Genomic DNA, 17079 nt, shown 5'->3' on the forward strand with positions numbered 1-17079 from the left:
AAATACTCTGACTGATCTTTCAACGGGGCTCAGAAAAAAGGGTTTTGAAAATAAAATCTGCCTTTTTTTTTTTTTAACCTTAGAGTGCAAAAATATCCTGGTTTTATATCTAAAATTAAAATTATGGAAAAATCTAAACCAAACACTTCCTAAGGCCAGCTAGATTCAATGAACAGTTTCACCTGCAATTACATATACAGTTGTGTGGCTGCAACAGCAGTATCACTAGAAGTGTCAAGAAACACGTCCTGCCTTAACCCCTTAAAATAGGATTTAAATAAATAAGCCCAAACCTTGGCAAAATGAACCCTCTCTCATTTTCCTGTTACACTGCTCCCTGCAGTGCAGGGTTCCAACATAAACTAGCTGAACTAAGTATTTTGTGACCTTTCTACCTAGGTTCAGCTGGAAGTTCAGAGGAAATGGAGGCAGTGGCATTTAAGCAAACATTGGCGTCAGCATCTCAGCACCTCGGCAAGTAACGGAGGGAGCGGCTTGACTCAAGAGATGCAGATAGTGAGGTCCAGCCCACAGGAGCACAGGAGAGGAACCCTCCAAGGGTCAAGTGTGCTTTAACCCTGTGCACCTGAGGGTACCTCCTCAGATACACATGGCTGAGTCCCACAGACTGAGCTGGGAGTCTTGTGTCCATATCCAAAGTGGGACTCGGCTGTAGATCAGCGGTTCTTGGAGCACATCTGTTCGTGTATATCCTGTGCAGCACCATGGTTAGTTTGCAAAGCAGAATGGGCCAAAATATTATGCTCTTCCTTGAGTTTCTGGCAACAATAATTTGTTTTTTCTTTCCACACCTGCTGCTAGTTCTACCTTAAATGTGACCTTCCATTTTCCATGTTGCTCTCCCACACGTTCCAGGCTAAATCAGGCTGGTGATTTTTTGATGTTCTCTATTTCTTCTGCTGCAGAAGCTGGGAGGACATTAAATTTTGTATGATGAAGGTTACATGACATCCTCCATGGGTTTGAAATGCAAAATTAATTAATCCCTAAATTTTATCAAGGTTCAAAGCCTTTCTGTTGTGGTGATGGATACTGAGAACATAAGGCACAGCTGAGCTCCAGTTTCCTCTCTGACTGCATAGCTATTGCTCCAGGGACAGTGGCAGGTTCAGACAGGTTTTTGCCATTGCCTCTTTTAACAGTGGAGACCTTGGAAACAACAGTGGTCCAATTTGGATATTTGTATAATTTTGAAATGGTAAAAAAGCTATAACAACATATTCCAAAGGTGACTATAAAAACTTCAGTAAGATAGCTCATCCCTGTTGTGTCTGTACCTCTGAGACTTGACCAGCTTGTATTTGAAGGGAAGAAATGAAAGCTCTTGAGACATCTAAAGCTCAGTTGAAGCTATCTGGTGAAAAGCAATACCATAGTGGCTACCAAAAATCTCTTTAGAGTTCACAGTCCCTCAGTGTACTGAAATCTGCAAGGCTGTGCACTGTAATACGCTGTCAAAAAGTATCTGAGCTATCACAGCTTTATACTCTTAAGGATATAATTAAGCAATTTTTCCTGTTTGGAATGAGAAAGGGATAAAATAATTCATCTGACAAAGTAAATCAAATCTCCTACTTGATTTTGTATCCAGATTTCCCTAGTTGGGGTGATTTTTGGCTGGGTTTCTTCAAGGGCAAACATAATTGAACCAAAAGCAAATGGTGTTTATTACTTCTCCCTCCTCCCGATCACCTACAAGACATTGGCAAAACATGCATGGCATGTCAAATACTGCCTAAGCAGCATTCCCTAACCCCCTCTGCCAAAACTGCTCCAACAACCTTTTAATCACACCAAATTCCTACTTGGTAGGCCTCTGCCATTTTATCAGAAGACAAACATGCAGAGAAGTTCAAAGGATACGTTCAAGCTTAAATTACCCGTACCAAAGCAGGTTTTTGAGTTCTGTTTGGAACTCTGAGATTCAGGAAAAAAAAATCTTTTTTTTCACTTGCAGTGCTGACAGTACCCTCACCCTCATTGATGCAGCAGGTGGGAGCACAGGGAGAGGAAGGACACTCAGCAGCAGGGAAAGCTCCATGGTGGCTCCAGCCTGCCCTGCCTGGTTGGCTTTCTTGGCTCATGCAGGTCACCCAGCAGTAGGAGAGTTGAACCTCGTTAGGACCAGGAAAAAATTTACAAGATGTAAAGCTGTAAAATGGCAAGCGTTTCAAGGAATTACTTGAAACTTCTATTTTTGGAAATGACAAGATTTCAAGTTTGTTTTGTCCTTTAAAAATCAGCCAAAACAAGTGGCAGGGAGAACAGAAGGAGGATCAGTCCCATGACCAAAGGAGAAGTGAAAGCCTCTCCATGAAGGTTGGAAGGAAAGATCTCACTTTTTGCTGACTCACCCAGGCCAAGCAGAGCCTCTGAACTTCTCGGGGGTTTACTCTGTCCCAGTGCATTTAGCAAGTCAGATACTTCCGAAAAAATGGAACCTTAATTTTCTCTCTGACCTACGAATGAGACCAAGAAGGATGAAACAACTTGTACGTGTCCTCTCTGAGAATTAAACATTCATCCTTCTAGCCAAAGCAGCTGTTTGTTTTAAAGGCAAGTGCCTCCTTCCAGCAGAAATGAAGAAATACAGATTCAGAGATATAATAACATGTAATTAATTAGATCTGATGCAATTATTGGCTCTCACACAAGCCAGTGTAAGAGCTCAGCCCTGCAGTGCACAGTGCTCCAGATCAGCACAAAATTAGGAAGAGCCCAGGCTGAGCATGATACCTATTTGTACAGGGACATACCATATGCCTCAGAACAAAATGCTGCTGGTTTTTATATTTTCGAACCCCCAGTTCTAGCATAAATTGTTGCTTTACGTGGCCATTTTGGTTTTACTTGTCTTGCCTCAAATAACCAAGAAAAAGGAATTATTCCCAGATTCTGTATAATATGTTCACTTCAGGCATCATGTACAGCCTTATTTGTATGAAGAGCTGCGGCTCCATAAAAACTCCTGGATGTCAGCTGGCATTTGGAGTCCTCAGCTCTTGGGGAAGAGCACATCCACTCGGGAAGATACCAGAAGCAGGCAGCCCCTGGAGTTATGATGCTGTGACCTTGCCCTGGTTTCTGCTGGGCGTAGGAAGCTGCTGCCAAACACCACCACAGGGGAATGGGTTCTTACCTCTCCCATCTCCCGGGCAGGCACTGCAAAGGCTCCCTCCACTACTGAGATCTTGCCTGTTTAGCTGTGCTGGAGGATATTAGAGAAAAGAGCTACTTAGCTATGGGGACATTGACATGTTTATAAGCAGATGAAGAGGAACAGGAAAGCAGATGTCAGCGAGCAATGCGAAAGCAGGAGATGAAGGCACAGAGGGTGAAGACAAACTCCATATTCATAGAGCCCAGCCACTTCCCTTTCAGTGCACTTGCTCCTGGGTATTCAATGTAAAGCAGGTGGCTTTACCAGTAAATAGGACCTGAGTACCACCTTTCACACAAGTAGTTATCACTGATGTTCAGGGACACTGGTGACAGCCTCTGGCTATTCGGCCCAGGTGCCCTGAGGAGCCAGTTGTCCTGCGAGCCAGCACGGCAGGCAGCAGCTCCAGCACCCTGAGCAGCAGCAGCCTAACAGCTAATGAATTTAAGAGGAAATCATTAATGGATTTTTCTCTCTAACACGGCAAGAAGGAAGTTCCTAGCAAAACTGTCAGAAGCAAAAACCGATAGTTGTGCCGTGAATAATTACATTGTGCAACGTCTGGGTGCAGGGGAGCTGGGATGGGCTGTATTCAGGCAACACCCCTTCCAGGACACTGCCTGGGGCACACCTTGTTTTCATCCAGAAATTAGGCTTTTCTTGCATGTGCCAGCTGACTTAAATGTTGAGAAGAAGGGCCATTATCAGCTTACAATAGGCTTCAGCAGAGTCAAAGAGAAAGCAGGTGAGGACAGTCATGTAATACATCTTTATAATCACCTTTCTGTGGCTTGCAAAAGCAAGGAAGGCTCAACCCCATTCCTGGTGTACCTACAAGCATATGAACATACTGGAGATTTAAAATCAAAATAACGTGCTCTAGGGGATCCTGCTGGAGCAAGGATGCCGGACTAGATGACCTCCAGTGTACCCTTCCAACCTTAACTATTCAATGATTCTGGAAAAATACAGTCCAGGCAGGATACTTCCCTAGCTAGCATGCCCTGTGTCAACATTTCCTTATTCTTATCCACAGGCAATGGCTTGTGTACAAGTGTCCAATTAAAGTTAGTTACTAAGTCTAAACGGCTCATTAACAAGAAGTAATGTTCATTACCCTGCTTTTAAGAGATGTTAAACTGAGACAGACCAACTACCTCTCATGTTGGAAAGGGAACACCAGGTGCTAATTAACTTGAGATTACATAAACTAATTCAGTAGTGTAGCAGGGAAGCTATTTTCTTGACATTTAACTAAACCTGCTAATACAGTGAGTTCTGACAAAAACACATAAATACATTTGTACTCAGATACCATTTCTTGCAGGCTAAGCAATCAGAGCTGAGGAAAAGAGCAAGGATGGTTCAGACACGGGGTGCAGTGTGGGAACAGGAAGGTGAAGGACACAGGAAAGAGCTCTTTAGCTGGTAAACACAGCACATGCAACAGCAGGAAATCATTAAAGCGCCTACAAGGTTATCTCAAATTCCCACGAAGCAACACAGCTGACTGGCCCTGGCCCTCTTGTTTTGCAAGACAAGAAAGCAGTGCTGGCTTCTTGGGCTGGTGCAGACACAGGGGAGGGAAAAGGAGAGGAGAGCATGTGGTGGCTTCAGTTCCCTTGGCCAGAGCTTGGCAGAACACCAAGAAGTCATTTCTTCATCAGTTTAGCTGGGTAAACACGCAGAATGGTGCCTGGGAGATTATGTAAAAACCTGCACGTCCCCTTAAATCTGCACCCCAATATAAAAAGACAAAAAGAGTGAACTACAGTTCTTATTTCAAATCAATTTATTTAACAAACTTTAGGAATATTGCTTGACACTTCCACATGCTTCAGAAAATGAACAGTGACCCACTGCTGCACAACTTGCTCTATATAAGGATGTCTCCAAGACAATCAACTCTGTTTTGTAATATTTAGCTGTCAAAATGCATATTTTCCCAGCATAATTGAGCAGTACTACACATAAAAACAGTTGGGGAAGAAAAGTTACTCTGTTTTCCCTAGAGGATTCCCTACCCCCAACAAAAGGCTTCTTTCTTCAGCTAGCAGAGGGCATCCTAAAAATCATTACCAATTGCACCATGTCTAGGGTGAACTCAATGGCCAATTGTCCGGTCTCCCTCTAACCCAAGTGGGAGGCACCAGCCTGGAACCTGGTCTGGCCATGGCTGCCTTCCAAGGAAAGGGATGGAAGCACAGCCTCTCACCAGCTTGAGGGAATGTACACACAAGTGATTTCCAAGTCTGGATGGCACCAAAATGTCACTCTGAAGTTACATTCTTGTTTCTAGACAAGACACAGATACCCTTACTTGTAGGGGAACTGTTCTGCATGGCATGGGTACCTCAACTTTATCATTGGTTAGTTAAGATACACCTGGTAACACCAAAGTGCAGCAGTTTGGGACCAGGCCTTGCAGGGTCTCTTTGGCTTAAATGGCTCTGCTAAAGCCAAGAGCACCAGGTCACACAAGCATCTGCAAATTCAGCCCAGCAGAATGTGTTCAACAGTGCCATTCAACAAATCAAAAGCACCTTCACAGACACAGTCACAATGCAGTTTTCCAGAGACAAGTTAAGGGCACAAGTCCTTGATCTTGAGAACAGGCCAAGAAACCCCATGAAAGCCCCAAACAACACAAGAGCTTCAGGAGCTGTGTGGGTAGCACAGCTCTGCATCATCTTGACAGAAAGACGAGCAGATTTATGTGCAAAAGTACAACTGGCACTGTCCAGAACAAGCCAAGTCTGAACCTGCATTGCCAAACGGGCTTAGGAGTGTTGTCTTAAGTTACAGAAGTCCAACAAGGAATGGAGACTGTCCTCCTGAAAGCAAGTGAGTCCACAGGAGCACACTCATCAAAGCGTAGCACATTCAGATCAGGCACAGCTTAATATTCTTAGCTTTCAAAGACAAAGCTGTTTACTCATGGCTCACCTGCACAAGCTTTTTGCCCTCTGTGCTATGATGCATTTGTTTCAAGTGAAAAACTATGTCAAACTTGTTGCACAGGAAACTAGAACCTTGCTCAACAAAGTATAGGGATGAAACATACAGAAACATTTGTTCTAAAACAAGGATATAAGCAGCTTTACCGGTGGATGCAATGCAAACAGTAAACCAGAAAACCCGAAATACTCTGAAGACATTTTTAACTGTGAGGCACCGAGTGCTGCATGTTGGACAAGGAGAACACATGTAGGACAATCTACTCTACAAATGAGGTCTTCTCTCCTTTTACATAAGACACCATGTAAAGCTGTAGCAATTTTAGAGATCTTGACTCAGACATTGGCAGAAGGAAGACCAGCCTTAGTATAATAATTTTGGCCAGGTCTCTCAACACTTCTACCAGCGGTGACAGATTAGAGCTGCACCCATCAGCCCCTCCTTAGGCAATCACGGGCTGCTTCTCCTCCCAGGCTCACTGTTAGTCAGAGGAAGAAAAGGACTTGATCTGATCAGGAGGATCTAGGGCTTTCTCCTCTCCAAAAGAAATTCTACAGGAGACTCAGCTACAGGATAAGTAGATTTCCCACCACCTCAGTGGAAACTGTGATAACCAAAACACATCCCAGAAGCTGTGGTGGTCTCTGCATGGTCTGGCCAGCCACAACACCCCATAAAGCCTCCACAGAGCTTGCCCCTCTTGCCCCAAAGGAAAAAACCCCAAAACAATGCCCTATTACCGTAAACTTTGCAAGGGTTATGAGAGAGCCAGTTTGGTTGACCAGTTGGCAAATGTCCTTCAGGGATGGCAGGAGAGTGGTGGCACTGGGGAGAGGCCACAAACACAGGGATATGCACTGCTGCTTGAGGAAAGGATCACACCCCTTCCCTGTACATCTGCATCACTCAACACCTACCCCTGGCCCCAGGTCAGCACCTCTGTCTGAAGTATCCCCAAAAAACTGACCAAGAAAAGAACAGATAAAGGGAATGTGCCAGAAGGAAACAAAACCTGTGACCAGATCAAGTTCTGTTTGCCTTCTCTTTTGAAAGCAAAATGAAGGAGTAAGATCCAGTGAAGATTTTCAATACTCCACACCAGTGAGCATGGTCAGGCAGAAATCATCTGTCCCATGAGACACACCAAAGTTGTATCACACTCTTCATAGGCTGAGAACATGGGGAAAACACAGCAACACCAAACCCACAGCAGTACAGGTATTGTGTAAGCCTCAGATGAACATGTGGGATAGATTGCAGTCTTCCAAATCTGCACGTTTAACAGGACACCTTCTGCTTTAATCCACTCCCCCAGAAAACCACATTGCAGTAGCAGCCAGTCCCAGTCTCTGCCTGGCTGGTGTTGCACAGCCCTCCATGCTGACCAGTGGGTGGGTACGTCTTCTAAAGGCATCAAGACTGACTCATGCTTCTCCTCCTTGCACACAAATTAACACAGGGCATCCTTTTCAAACTTCATTAGACTCTCTTTTTTTCCAGTCTAATTGGCAAAGCTGATTACACAAAGGCAGAGGTACATCCTTTGTGCCTAGATTTTGCCTACCCCATTCCTGAGGTGTGTGAGGCTGTTGATGTGAAGTCCACTGATTCCGTTGAGGAAGAAGAGAAAGGCAGCAATGAACTCACACCAGTATGTCAGCGTGAAGCCTGTGAAGGTGAGGTGATCCTTCACCAGGATGGAGAAGCTCAGAACACCAGTGGCTGACAGCAAAAAAGAGATGAGGATGAGAACGGAACCCATTGCCCATTTCCGCCTGGCATTGGCATCATCGCAGACTTGGGACACCATCAGCAGCTCCAACCCAAATATGGCAACCACAACAGCAAAGGACACCATGCTCCTGATGGGAATCACCCCCACGCTCAGCCCCTCCACCTGGGCCAGGCTGAGGTCTGTGACACACTTCAGGACACTGTCATTGCTAACGGTGCAGAAGTGCCACAGTCCAAAGAGCTGCCCCCTCGCAAAGAGCCAGCGGCCATCGCAGATGGAGATGGACGACAAGACCACGGCTATCGCCACGCACAGGATGATCAGGCTCCTGATGAGCGTCTCAAAGAAGGATTTCTGTGGTCTCCGGTGTGCCAGCAGGTGCTGTGTCTGAAAGGAGAGAGTGAGGAAAAAACAGAGTTAGCAGCACTACTTCAGGGTGAAATGAAGTCAGAGGGACAAAGCTGTGGGATTCAGTATTTGAAAATATTTACTTGCGCACATCAAACCCCTTCTCGCAGAGGAAGGCGGTACACAGGAGAAAGGAAGGGTGGGTGAAGTTCTCCCAGTTCCCTGGCTGCACAAACAATGCTTCCACGTCAAGGCTGGAACCGAGATCACAAAATCTCTCGGCTGAACCAGGTCCCTGCCCCATGGGCTTGCGGCAGAGCCTCCAGCTGTGGCAGGGCTGGAAGAAGCCACCGGCCCCTGGGAGGATGGAGTTGGGACGGGGGAGGCTGCAGCAGAGGGTTGGAGGGACTCCTAGCTCTCAGCACTGCCCTCCTAAGCTGCAGCCAGCCGGTCTCTCCTCCTCCGGCCGGCAGCAGCAGCGACCTCGGTCCTCACCCCAGGGTCGCACGGCTCAGCTACCCCGGGGCTTGGGGAGGAGGGGAATCTTCGGCTGCAGCCCCCGCAGAGCCGCGTGGGCAACACACTTCCCTTCCTCACTGAAACCCTCCAAGTGACACGAAATGTGATGGAAAGTCGGGCCAAGAGCCCCCAGCCCCCGCGGAGAGCCACGTGCGGCGGGGAGGGGGGAGCCGCTGCCCCGGGGGAGCCGCCGCCGGCCGGAGAAGGCGGGAAAGGGAATCCGGCCGGCTGCGCCCCGCTGCTCCGGGAAGGCTGGGAGCGACCCCGGCCGCGCAGGGACGGGCTGAGGCTGCAGCCCCGCGGCGGGAGGGAAGGAGGGAGCGGCGGACGTACCTGCACCCCGATGGCCGTCATGGTGCCGGCAGCGCCGAGAGACGCGGGCGGGCTGCGGCCGCCGCTCTTTATCTCCCCGGAGGGCGGAGGGCAGCGGGCAGTCCCCCCGCCCGCCACGCCCGCGGGGCCGGGGCACCCTCCGGGCCCCCCCGCGGCTGAGTCAGCAGCGCGGCCCCGACGGGCGGAGCCGGGCCCGGCCGGGCCGAACCGAACCGAACCGAACCGAGCTGAGCCGAGCGGGGCTGCGCCCCCAGAGCCCGGCACCGCGCGGGGCCAGCCCTGCTCTGTCCCGGGGCACGTACTCGCCCAAGGCCCCTGTAGAGCACGGCTGCCGGGCAGGAGGTGCTCTGGGCGGTGGCGATGCCGCTCGCCGCGCTGTCCCCTCCGTGTCCCCGTGTGTCACCGGCTGCCGGAGGGCTCGAGGTGTGTTCCTGCCGCCAGGAACAGCTCGTGGTGTAGCGCCGGTGCCAAGTGCTGGTGGACGGGGAGGTTGCCCCAGCCCTGCCCGCTCTCCCGGGACACCGCAGGAGCTCCCGGGAGAGTCTCTGGGGCTGTAGCGATGGGCTGCAGTGACGCGCAGCCCCGGAGACGCCCGTGGGTACAGGAACACCCGGTCCTGCCGTGCCGCCCGGTCCCCGCCGTGTCTGCGCCCGTGTTTGCGCTCCCGAAGCCGCTCGGCGCCGGCTCCGTGCAGCGATGGCCTCGCACCTTGGGCTGTGTGCGCGCTCTTATCTCTTACCAGACTGCTCTACCTTACCTATCTCTACCTGTACTGTCAGCAAAAACCTCTCTGCTCATAAAGCTTTACACCTGGGTTCTTTTTCTCACTCATGTTTTGCCATCCTCTAATGAATTACTGACTGCTCTAGTTTTTTTTTTTTTTTTTTTTTTTTGTCTGAAACAGCTTTTGAAAAGCCTAAGAAAGCTGGGTGTTGCTGTGTCATCAGAAACTCTTGTTTTACTGCCAAATTCTGATTTTGACTCCAGCAGAGTCTGAGGTCCAGTGAACAGCCCCACGGGTCATTGTTCTGGGCCTCCCTCATATTCACAGGGGTAAGAATTTGACCATTCCCTTTCTAGCCAAAAGGAGTTGGAAGGATCTCTCTCCAATACGGGGTGGTAGAAGTTATTGTTATTTTACCTTTCTTGAAGCTTCCACTTCTGAACTAATCCTCTGTCTACACAGATTGTCTCATTATTTTAATCTCTGTGCAATTTCATAAGGGTTTACTTCCTTTAAAACACCATTTATGTCTGCTGTGATCTGTCTGAGGGTGTTTTCCGTAGCGCTATTTCTTGCAAGAGTGAGTGTTCTGAACATTTACTTTTGTTTTCATACTTTCAAATTTAATGATAAATGCTGACCTTTTTATATCTCTCCTCCTGCAGAATCTTTTGTGTAAATGTTTCTCTACAATGATGTTATATGAGTATATATGATGTTAGATTATATGTACATATCAAATGAGTATATGATGTTAGATTTTCTCCTTTTGCAACCCAGGGAAATCTTGGCAAGGTCTGTTGTTAAAACTTACTTTGTGGGTTTGTGGTCAGCAACATATTTTGTTTTCTAAATGTGCTATCCAAGCTAGAAAACTTGATGCTTTTCACATCCCTTTCATCTTAGCTTTACAAGTTGATAGAAGATCTTTATGAACATCCTGGACTCTTTTTTCCACAGGTTAAACAGCATTTCTGCATTGCATTGTGCAGACTGATGACATGTATTTGCTCTTATACCGTTCCACTTCAAAGTTCCAAGTGCAACTATATATATGCATTTTTGGCTCAAAAAGCAGAAACAGGTCTTGTCTTATTTGTTGCATGAACTGAATAAATGCTGCTTGCATGTAACCATGCTGAGCAAATGCAGACTTGGACCAGACAAAATATAGCAGCTCTTATCTGGCTCAATCCTGCAAAGCATTAGGCAATTTGGCCCACAATTAGCAAAATCATTAAGCATAGATCTGCATTTAAAACATCTGAGTCATCCTAACGACTTCAGCAGTTAAAAATCTTAACTTTAATGGTGAGGGATATTCTGCTGGGCAAGATAATATTTTTTTCTGTAAAAGCCCATGGTAAGGCTCATATTCGTGAACACATGCATAAAAAGCTTTGATGAATGAGGAAATTAAAGTGGTTACTTTTGAAACCAAAACTGCTCCCCTGTCATACGGATTCTTCAGTAAATATATATTTATGTGCCAAGCCTGTTCTTTGAAGAAAAAGGGTGGTTGGGGATGGTACTTTTTCTGCAAATGAGAATTCGCTTTAATGTTTTGTATTTAATTTAGTTCCCCCAAATATAGACGAGAATGAAACTGGACCTGGAATTATAATCAGCATTGAATAAGCACTTTCAGAATCATTTTCCTGAAGTCACCCTGAGAGTACGATTGTAACAGTGAGTGCTTCATTTCTGTGCCTGCCTGGCTGGAGATACCTTCTGGTAAAGCTATCTGTGTTTAGAAAGCCTGTGAGAACTCTGCACCTTTTTCAAACCTAATGAGTTTATCTTCATTTCTCATTACAAAACAAGCCAAACATACTATGTGACTTTAAAACAAAAAAGTGGGAAAATGCCTCTACACTATTTTTGAAAACCGTATGTGAATATATTTCTTTTTTATTTTACAATAAAAGAACTCAGTGCCGTAAAAGAAAAAAGCATCTTTTGTCTGAAAAATACATTAGCTATGTAATAACAACAGAGTAAAGGACCTTTAAAGCACTCTAGAAGTATTTTTGGTTGTGTTACTGCAGAGTTCTTGGTATATTGCCAGTTTCATTATTTTGTTTAGAAAGTCCCTTTTCTCTATTGTTTAAGTAGGCATTTCATATCCTATCCCTGGAGAGAAAGTTTTCAGGGAAATGTGTTCATAAATAATGGAAATTACCAGAGACTCTTGTACAAAACAGAAATAGGTTCATCTGGTACCCTGGGAAGTTTAACACTGAAGTTTCAGTTTTTCTCCTGCAGAAGCTTGGAGAAGGTTCTGAGCATCATCAGGGGCTTAGGGAACAGTTGAGTGAAATCACTTAGAGGTGAAGCAGAACACAATGACTGAGGCATCACCAGTCCTGCTTCATCTGGTCTTGAAGCCAGTTACTTCTGTAAATGCATTTTTCTGTTTAATAAAATTCTTTCTGATCACATCTTTAATTCTTGACATAGCAACTCACCTGATGAGGCATTTAAACCTTCATTTGTATCAGATCCACAGTTACAGATATGTCTACAGAGAGAAGTGGACCTGATCTTTGAGACAAATGTATCTTGAGTATCTTGCAGACTGAGACTTTGGGAGGTGTTCAAGGTCTGCATGGGGGGAAAAATGTTGCTATTTTTTTATATCTTCCCAAAGCAGTGAGCATGTAGAAAATGTTATGAGAAAGAAAGAAGAGGCTGTCTCCTGTCACTGCCTTCTCTTTTTCCTGGTCGTAGACTGAAAATCCAGGTTGAAGAAGCTGCATTCAGCTCAGGCTGGGTTCAGCCTAGCTGGGCCAAAACAGAGCTTCTGGAATGGGGCAAAAAGTCAGCAAGTTGCTGGCAAGCTGCTCAAGCCCAGCAGCTTCTGGGAACACAGGCAGTCATCCTAGGTGAATTGTGCCCCAGGCAGCAGCATATAGAACAAAAGGGGCTTTGGGTTGTGCCAAGGCCCACACAGCTCAGACCAGCCCCTTATCACAACTACTTTACCTCAGGATTTTCCTCCCGTTGCTGCAAGTTATTGCAGCCAAGTGGACAAACTCATCCTGGCATGTAAAAGGACATAAAGAAGAGAAAACTCCTAGGCCAGATGGTTTCACTTTGCCTCCTGCCTGGACACCTCTTCTGTGCCACCGGAAGGCAGACTGGCCACCAGACAGGGGCTACCACATGTCCCTGCAGCCCCAGGCTCCTGCACTCACTGCTGGCCATGCACAAGAGGCCTGGGCTGCTGCACGTGGTGATAATATCCAGCAATACCCACCACCAAGGTCTAGGTCCTATTGCCTACTCACATCAAACAAAACTTGCTGAGGGACTCAGAGCTGGGATAGAAACTGATAATATGCTGATAATATGGGAATCCATTACAGTGATTTTATCCCCCACCTCAGTTAAGTCTAAGAGAGATTTTAAGCAGGACAGGCTTAAAGGAATAGATATTGTACCTCAGAAAGAATTGTGTTTTTACTTCTGTTCAGTTTTTGGAGCTATCTCAGCATCACATTGCAGAGATCCAACACTGGGTGCTCACTCATTCTGCTTCAGATTCAGCCTTTTTCAGGGACCTCTGGCAATAGTTACACTGGCTTAGGATATAGCTCAAAATATTTGCATCTGACCATTCTGACAATTCTGCTTTGAAATACACATTCAATAAAAAACCCACACAAACGACGCCCCCAAAAAACAACCAAAAAACACCACACCTTAAGTCTTTTAGCACTACTAGAAAAATTTGGGTCCTTATTTCAATACTACATAAGTTGGGGGAAATAATTCAGTTTGTCAGCTGTCACATACATATTTTTTTCTCAGTAAAAAGTTGGATCAATGGATTTAAAAATAACAAGTATATTAAACTGGTGAGTCCATCTCTCAGATTCAGAACTTACTCAAAGGAGCAGCGTTTGTTAGGAGGAGATGACACCATTACCTCAGCCTTCTGGGGAACACAATACAAGTTGGTGCCTTGCACATTTTGGTGGGGACAAACAAGGTATTTGCCTGGCTGTGTTGACCAAGTAATGTAGTTGCTTTTCTTTCCAAGGTGTGGAAAGAAAGTGTGTGGTAATGCTTCTTTTGATGCAGCTCATAAATGTACGTGTACTGGGAGTAACTGGGAATGAAAGTTAAAAGATCACTGCAGACAAGCTCCCTGTGAATTCTGTATTCTAAAGATAACACAGCTAAGCTGTGTTTACTTTCAAAAAGTTGTAACTTTCACAGATACTCTGATTCCGGAAGGAATACAAGCTCGTTCTATGAATGATGAAGACTCATCTAAAATGGATTGATAATATTTGCACTTTAAGTTAGCAGCTGAAGATTGGCTAATTCATAGTTTGGAAGGTACTTCATAGACTTGTGGGGAGGAGAAAAATTAGATTCTGTTTTCATTCTATTAACTTTTACCATTCTGAATTTATTCCTGTGAATGCCCTCAAATGACTTATTTAAATGTAGTATCAACTTGTCTTACTTCTACACAGCTTTATTAACTCGGAAGACTGTGTAACCTGTTTCTGGGGTGAGAGCTGTGGTATTTAGAAAACTGCCCCAACTAAGACACACTTTCTTTTTTGTCTCCCCAATTTATAATCAATCTCACAAGATGGCTTAGATGGGCAGTCACTCCAAGTAGCATTGCCAAATACTGTTTGCTCTGAACACTCAGGGGGAAGAGCAAATATTTTGAACAGCAGTAAATGCAATTGTCATTTATTTTTAGCAGTATCATCAAGGTCAAGTAAGTTCAAAGGCTAAAATGCTTCCAACATAAAACAGGATCACACCAGATGAATACTGAAGAATTTTGAGTCAGTTGCACACTGCAGTCAGCCTTGGAGGGCATTTTAACCAAACTGAAAAATTTACTTCACAGGGTTGAAAACTCTGTTATGAGCCTTAAGCAACACACCAATACTGATTTGTTAAATCTGTGCTAGGAGTGTTGCACATTCACATTTGTTAAAAGCAAGCAAAACCCATCAGAAAGAGATTTCCAAGGAAAACATCATCCCCTTTCTTATCTCTAGCTCGGTGGGTGCCAATTAGCTCTGTTTTGCTCTGTGCAGGAGCTAATCATAGAAGCGTGATGGAAGGAACACTGTCTTATCACACGCAGGAGTTAACATTTATTATTGCCATATCCAAAGTCCAGGTTCCGTCCTGCACCCTGCAAACTCAGCACAGCAGAGCAGAGCGTGTGTGTGCCAGCTGGCCTCTGACCTCCTGTGTGCTGGGCTGCCTTCAGCGCACGTCTCTGCCTCTCCTGCTTCCCAAGCTCTGAGGATCAGGATGTTGCTGGCCTTTCTTTGATCTACCAGAGGAAATAGCAGCAACTCCCTGAGCGGGTGTCTGAACAATCCCTTGTTTTGCAGCACTGCCCAGCCATCAAAAGCATCTGATCCTCTACCAGAAGTACCTTAGTGCATGCAGAGCAATGGCTCTGGATTATGTTCTGGTTTGAGGCTTACTGCTTCTGTTTCTAATCTCAAGGCTTATACAATAATGGTTGTCTTACCACCTTATTAGTTTAATAAAAGCAATTACCTCTACCTACAAATCTGTTTGTAGATGCCCTTAAACCACCATTGCCCCGGTGTCACTGCTGCCCAAGTGTTATTTATGCAGTCCAGGTGCCTCACACACCTTACCTGTGAGCACTAGGCCACAGGTCACCAGGTCAGCAATATTTTCAGGCAGCCCAGTATCCTTACACATTTACAGACATTTATCCTGCTGCTAGACAACCACAAGCCCCTGAGCTTAGTCTATTTCAACTCCCAGTCTATTTCAACTCAACAATTACTGCCCTTCCAGCCAAATTCTGTGTTACTGCTTCTTCTGTCACCAACACTTTGTGAAGTCACTAACCGCCCACCTTTGCTTCTGGCTTTGTGCCTTTTGTAGCTACTTACTGCAGAGCTATTTCCACATCTTGAATTTTTCAGCTTGCTTCTGAAAGACACAGCTAATTGTCAAAGAGCAAGCTAAATAGTAAGACCACTGATGTTACTTTCTCAAGGATGGTGAAGCTGCAAGCAGAAAGGTGTTACTACAGTAAAAAATTAAGTATCCAAATAAAGACGTACAAGGTAGAGTTGTCAGTCACTTGTATTACCTGGCAAGTAGCATTATTTGTAAGACTGGCTAAGAGCAAACCTTCTCCGGGATAAGCACTTTGTACAAAGTGATGCTTTTCTAATGCTAGAGGTATGGGAAAGGAGATCAGCACTGTAACAATTAATTGTCACAGAGGAAACTAATCCAAATGAGAACTGGGATATAGAACTTGCTACTCCCAGCCCATCCGTTAGACCCAACTCCACTACTTTAGCAGTCAGAAATTCTGACTATACCTGTTATGACAGAAAAAATGCTGGCAAAGCACAGTGTGCTCACAGTGCATCAGCTGCCAACAAACGAGCAGTGTGGGAGCATTTGCCGGTGTGAGCTCTTTTCTGGTAAAGGTTGGCAGAATCCTTCAACGATAACCAGCTTCATGAAATACAGCTGCCAAGATGGAGCTGTAGATGTGGAATTTAGGGCTAGAGGAGAGGTAAAAGCACTTCTTATCGTGAACATCTGCTCTTACCCCTCTCTTGCAAAGTGAATTTAATTATGACAATCTCAAGTAACAGATACAAGAGCAGGTAAAAAAAGCCCCAAATGCTTATTTTACTTACCCAGAAGAACAAGGATAAACAAGAATAAACTTTGCCTTTTTGTTCTTTTTTTTCCTCTTTATCCTAACACATTTTAAAGGACAAAAAGCAGTAAAGGGCGAAGTTACAATTTTTGAAAGCCTGTGAAGCAATCTCTAAATCTACTACTCACCACATATAACTAGCTACAAAACTGTATTTACCTAGACAGATACATGATAGTTTTCATCCCTATGTAGTTCTAGAAATCTATTGCTTATCTGAAGAGTGCTTGAAATCCTCACCTATTCAGATCCTAATCAGTACAGCACTATATAAGTATACTGTATAAGGTTGTGATTACATTCTCAAATGTTCTATCCTGGAATAGTTCAATGTCACATTTTCAAAGCAAAATCTTCCCTTTCCATCATCAGCAGCTCCAAGACACTACACTAGGCAGACTAAAACAATTAGCCTATTGGAGATGGTCACAACTGTGTGTTTTGTAATTGAACTTTTGCTGATGATCACTGTAAGTCTCTCTTCCAGCAGTCTTGCCAGTGTTCAGCCAGTCTTTATGTGACTCACCCCTCACTGCAGCCAATTGCATGGCAACGTCAAGTTGATTCTCTTT

At 45.2% G+C, this 17079-nt stretch overlaps 2 protein-coding genes across 2 annotated transcripts in view; one reads left to right on the top strand and one right to left on the bottom strand.

The window, feature by feature from the left end:
• The window catches only part of SCTR (secretin receptor), a 27779-nt gene extending 19430 nt beyond the window's left edge, over nt 1-8349 (top strand). The window contains exon 13 of the mRNA XM_014871822.2: nt 400-8349. Within this exon, the coding sequence (XP_014727308.2) occupies nt 400-576 (177 nt within the window). The 3' untranslated portion in view covers nt 577-8349. The remainder of the gene's footprint in view (nt 1-399) is intronic.
• TMEM37 (transmembrane protein 37) lies at nt 4959-9143 on the bottom strand. Its single transcript, XM_014871825.2, has 2 exons — nt 9075-9143; nt 4959-8261 (listed from the first exon to the last, which is right to left on the bottom strand). The coding sequence occupies exons 1-2, from the start codon at nt 9093-9095 to the stop codon at nt 7689-7691; spliced, it is 594 nt and encodes a 197-aa protein (XP_014727311.1). The 5' UTR covers nt 9096-9143; the 3' UTR covers nt 4959-7688.
• Between the last annotated feature and the right edge of the window lie 7936 nt (nt 9144-17079).

This window comes from Sturnus vulgaris, chromosome 7, assembly GCF_052056855.1.
Source record: "Sturnus vulgaris isolate bStuVul1 chromosome 7, bStuVul1.hap1, whole genome shotgun sequence".
NCBI classification, from domain to species: Eukaryota; Metazoa; Chordata; class Aves; order Passeriformes; family Sturnidae; genus Sturnus; species Sturnus vulgaris.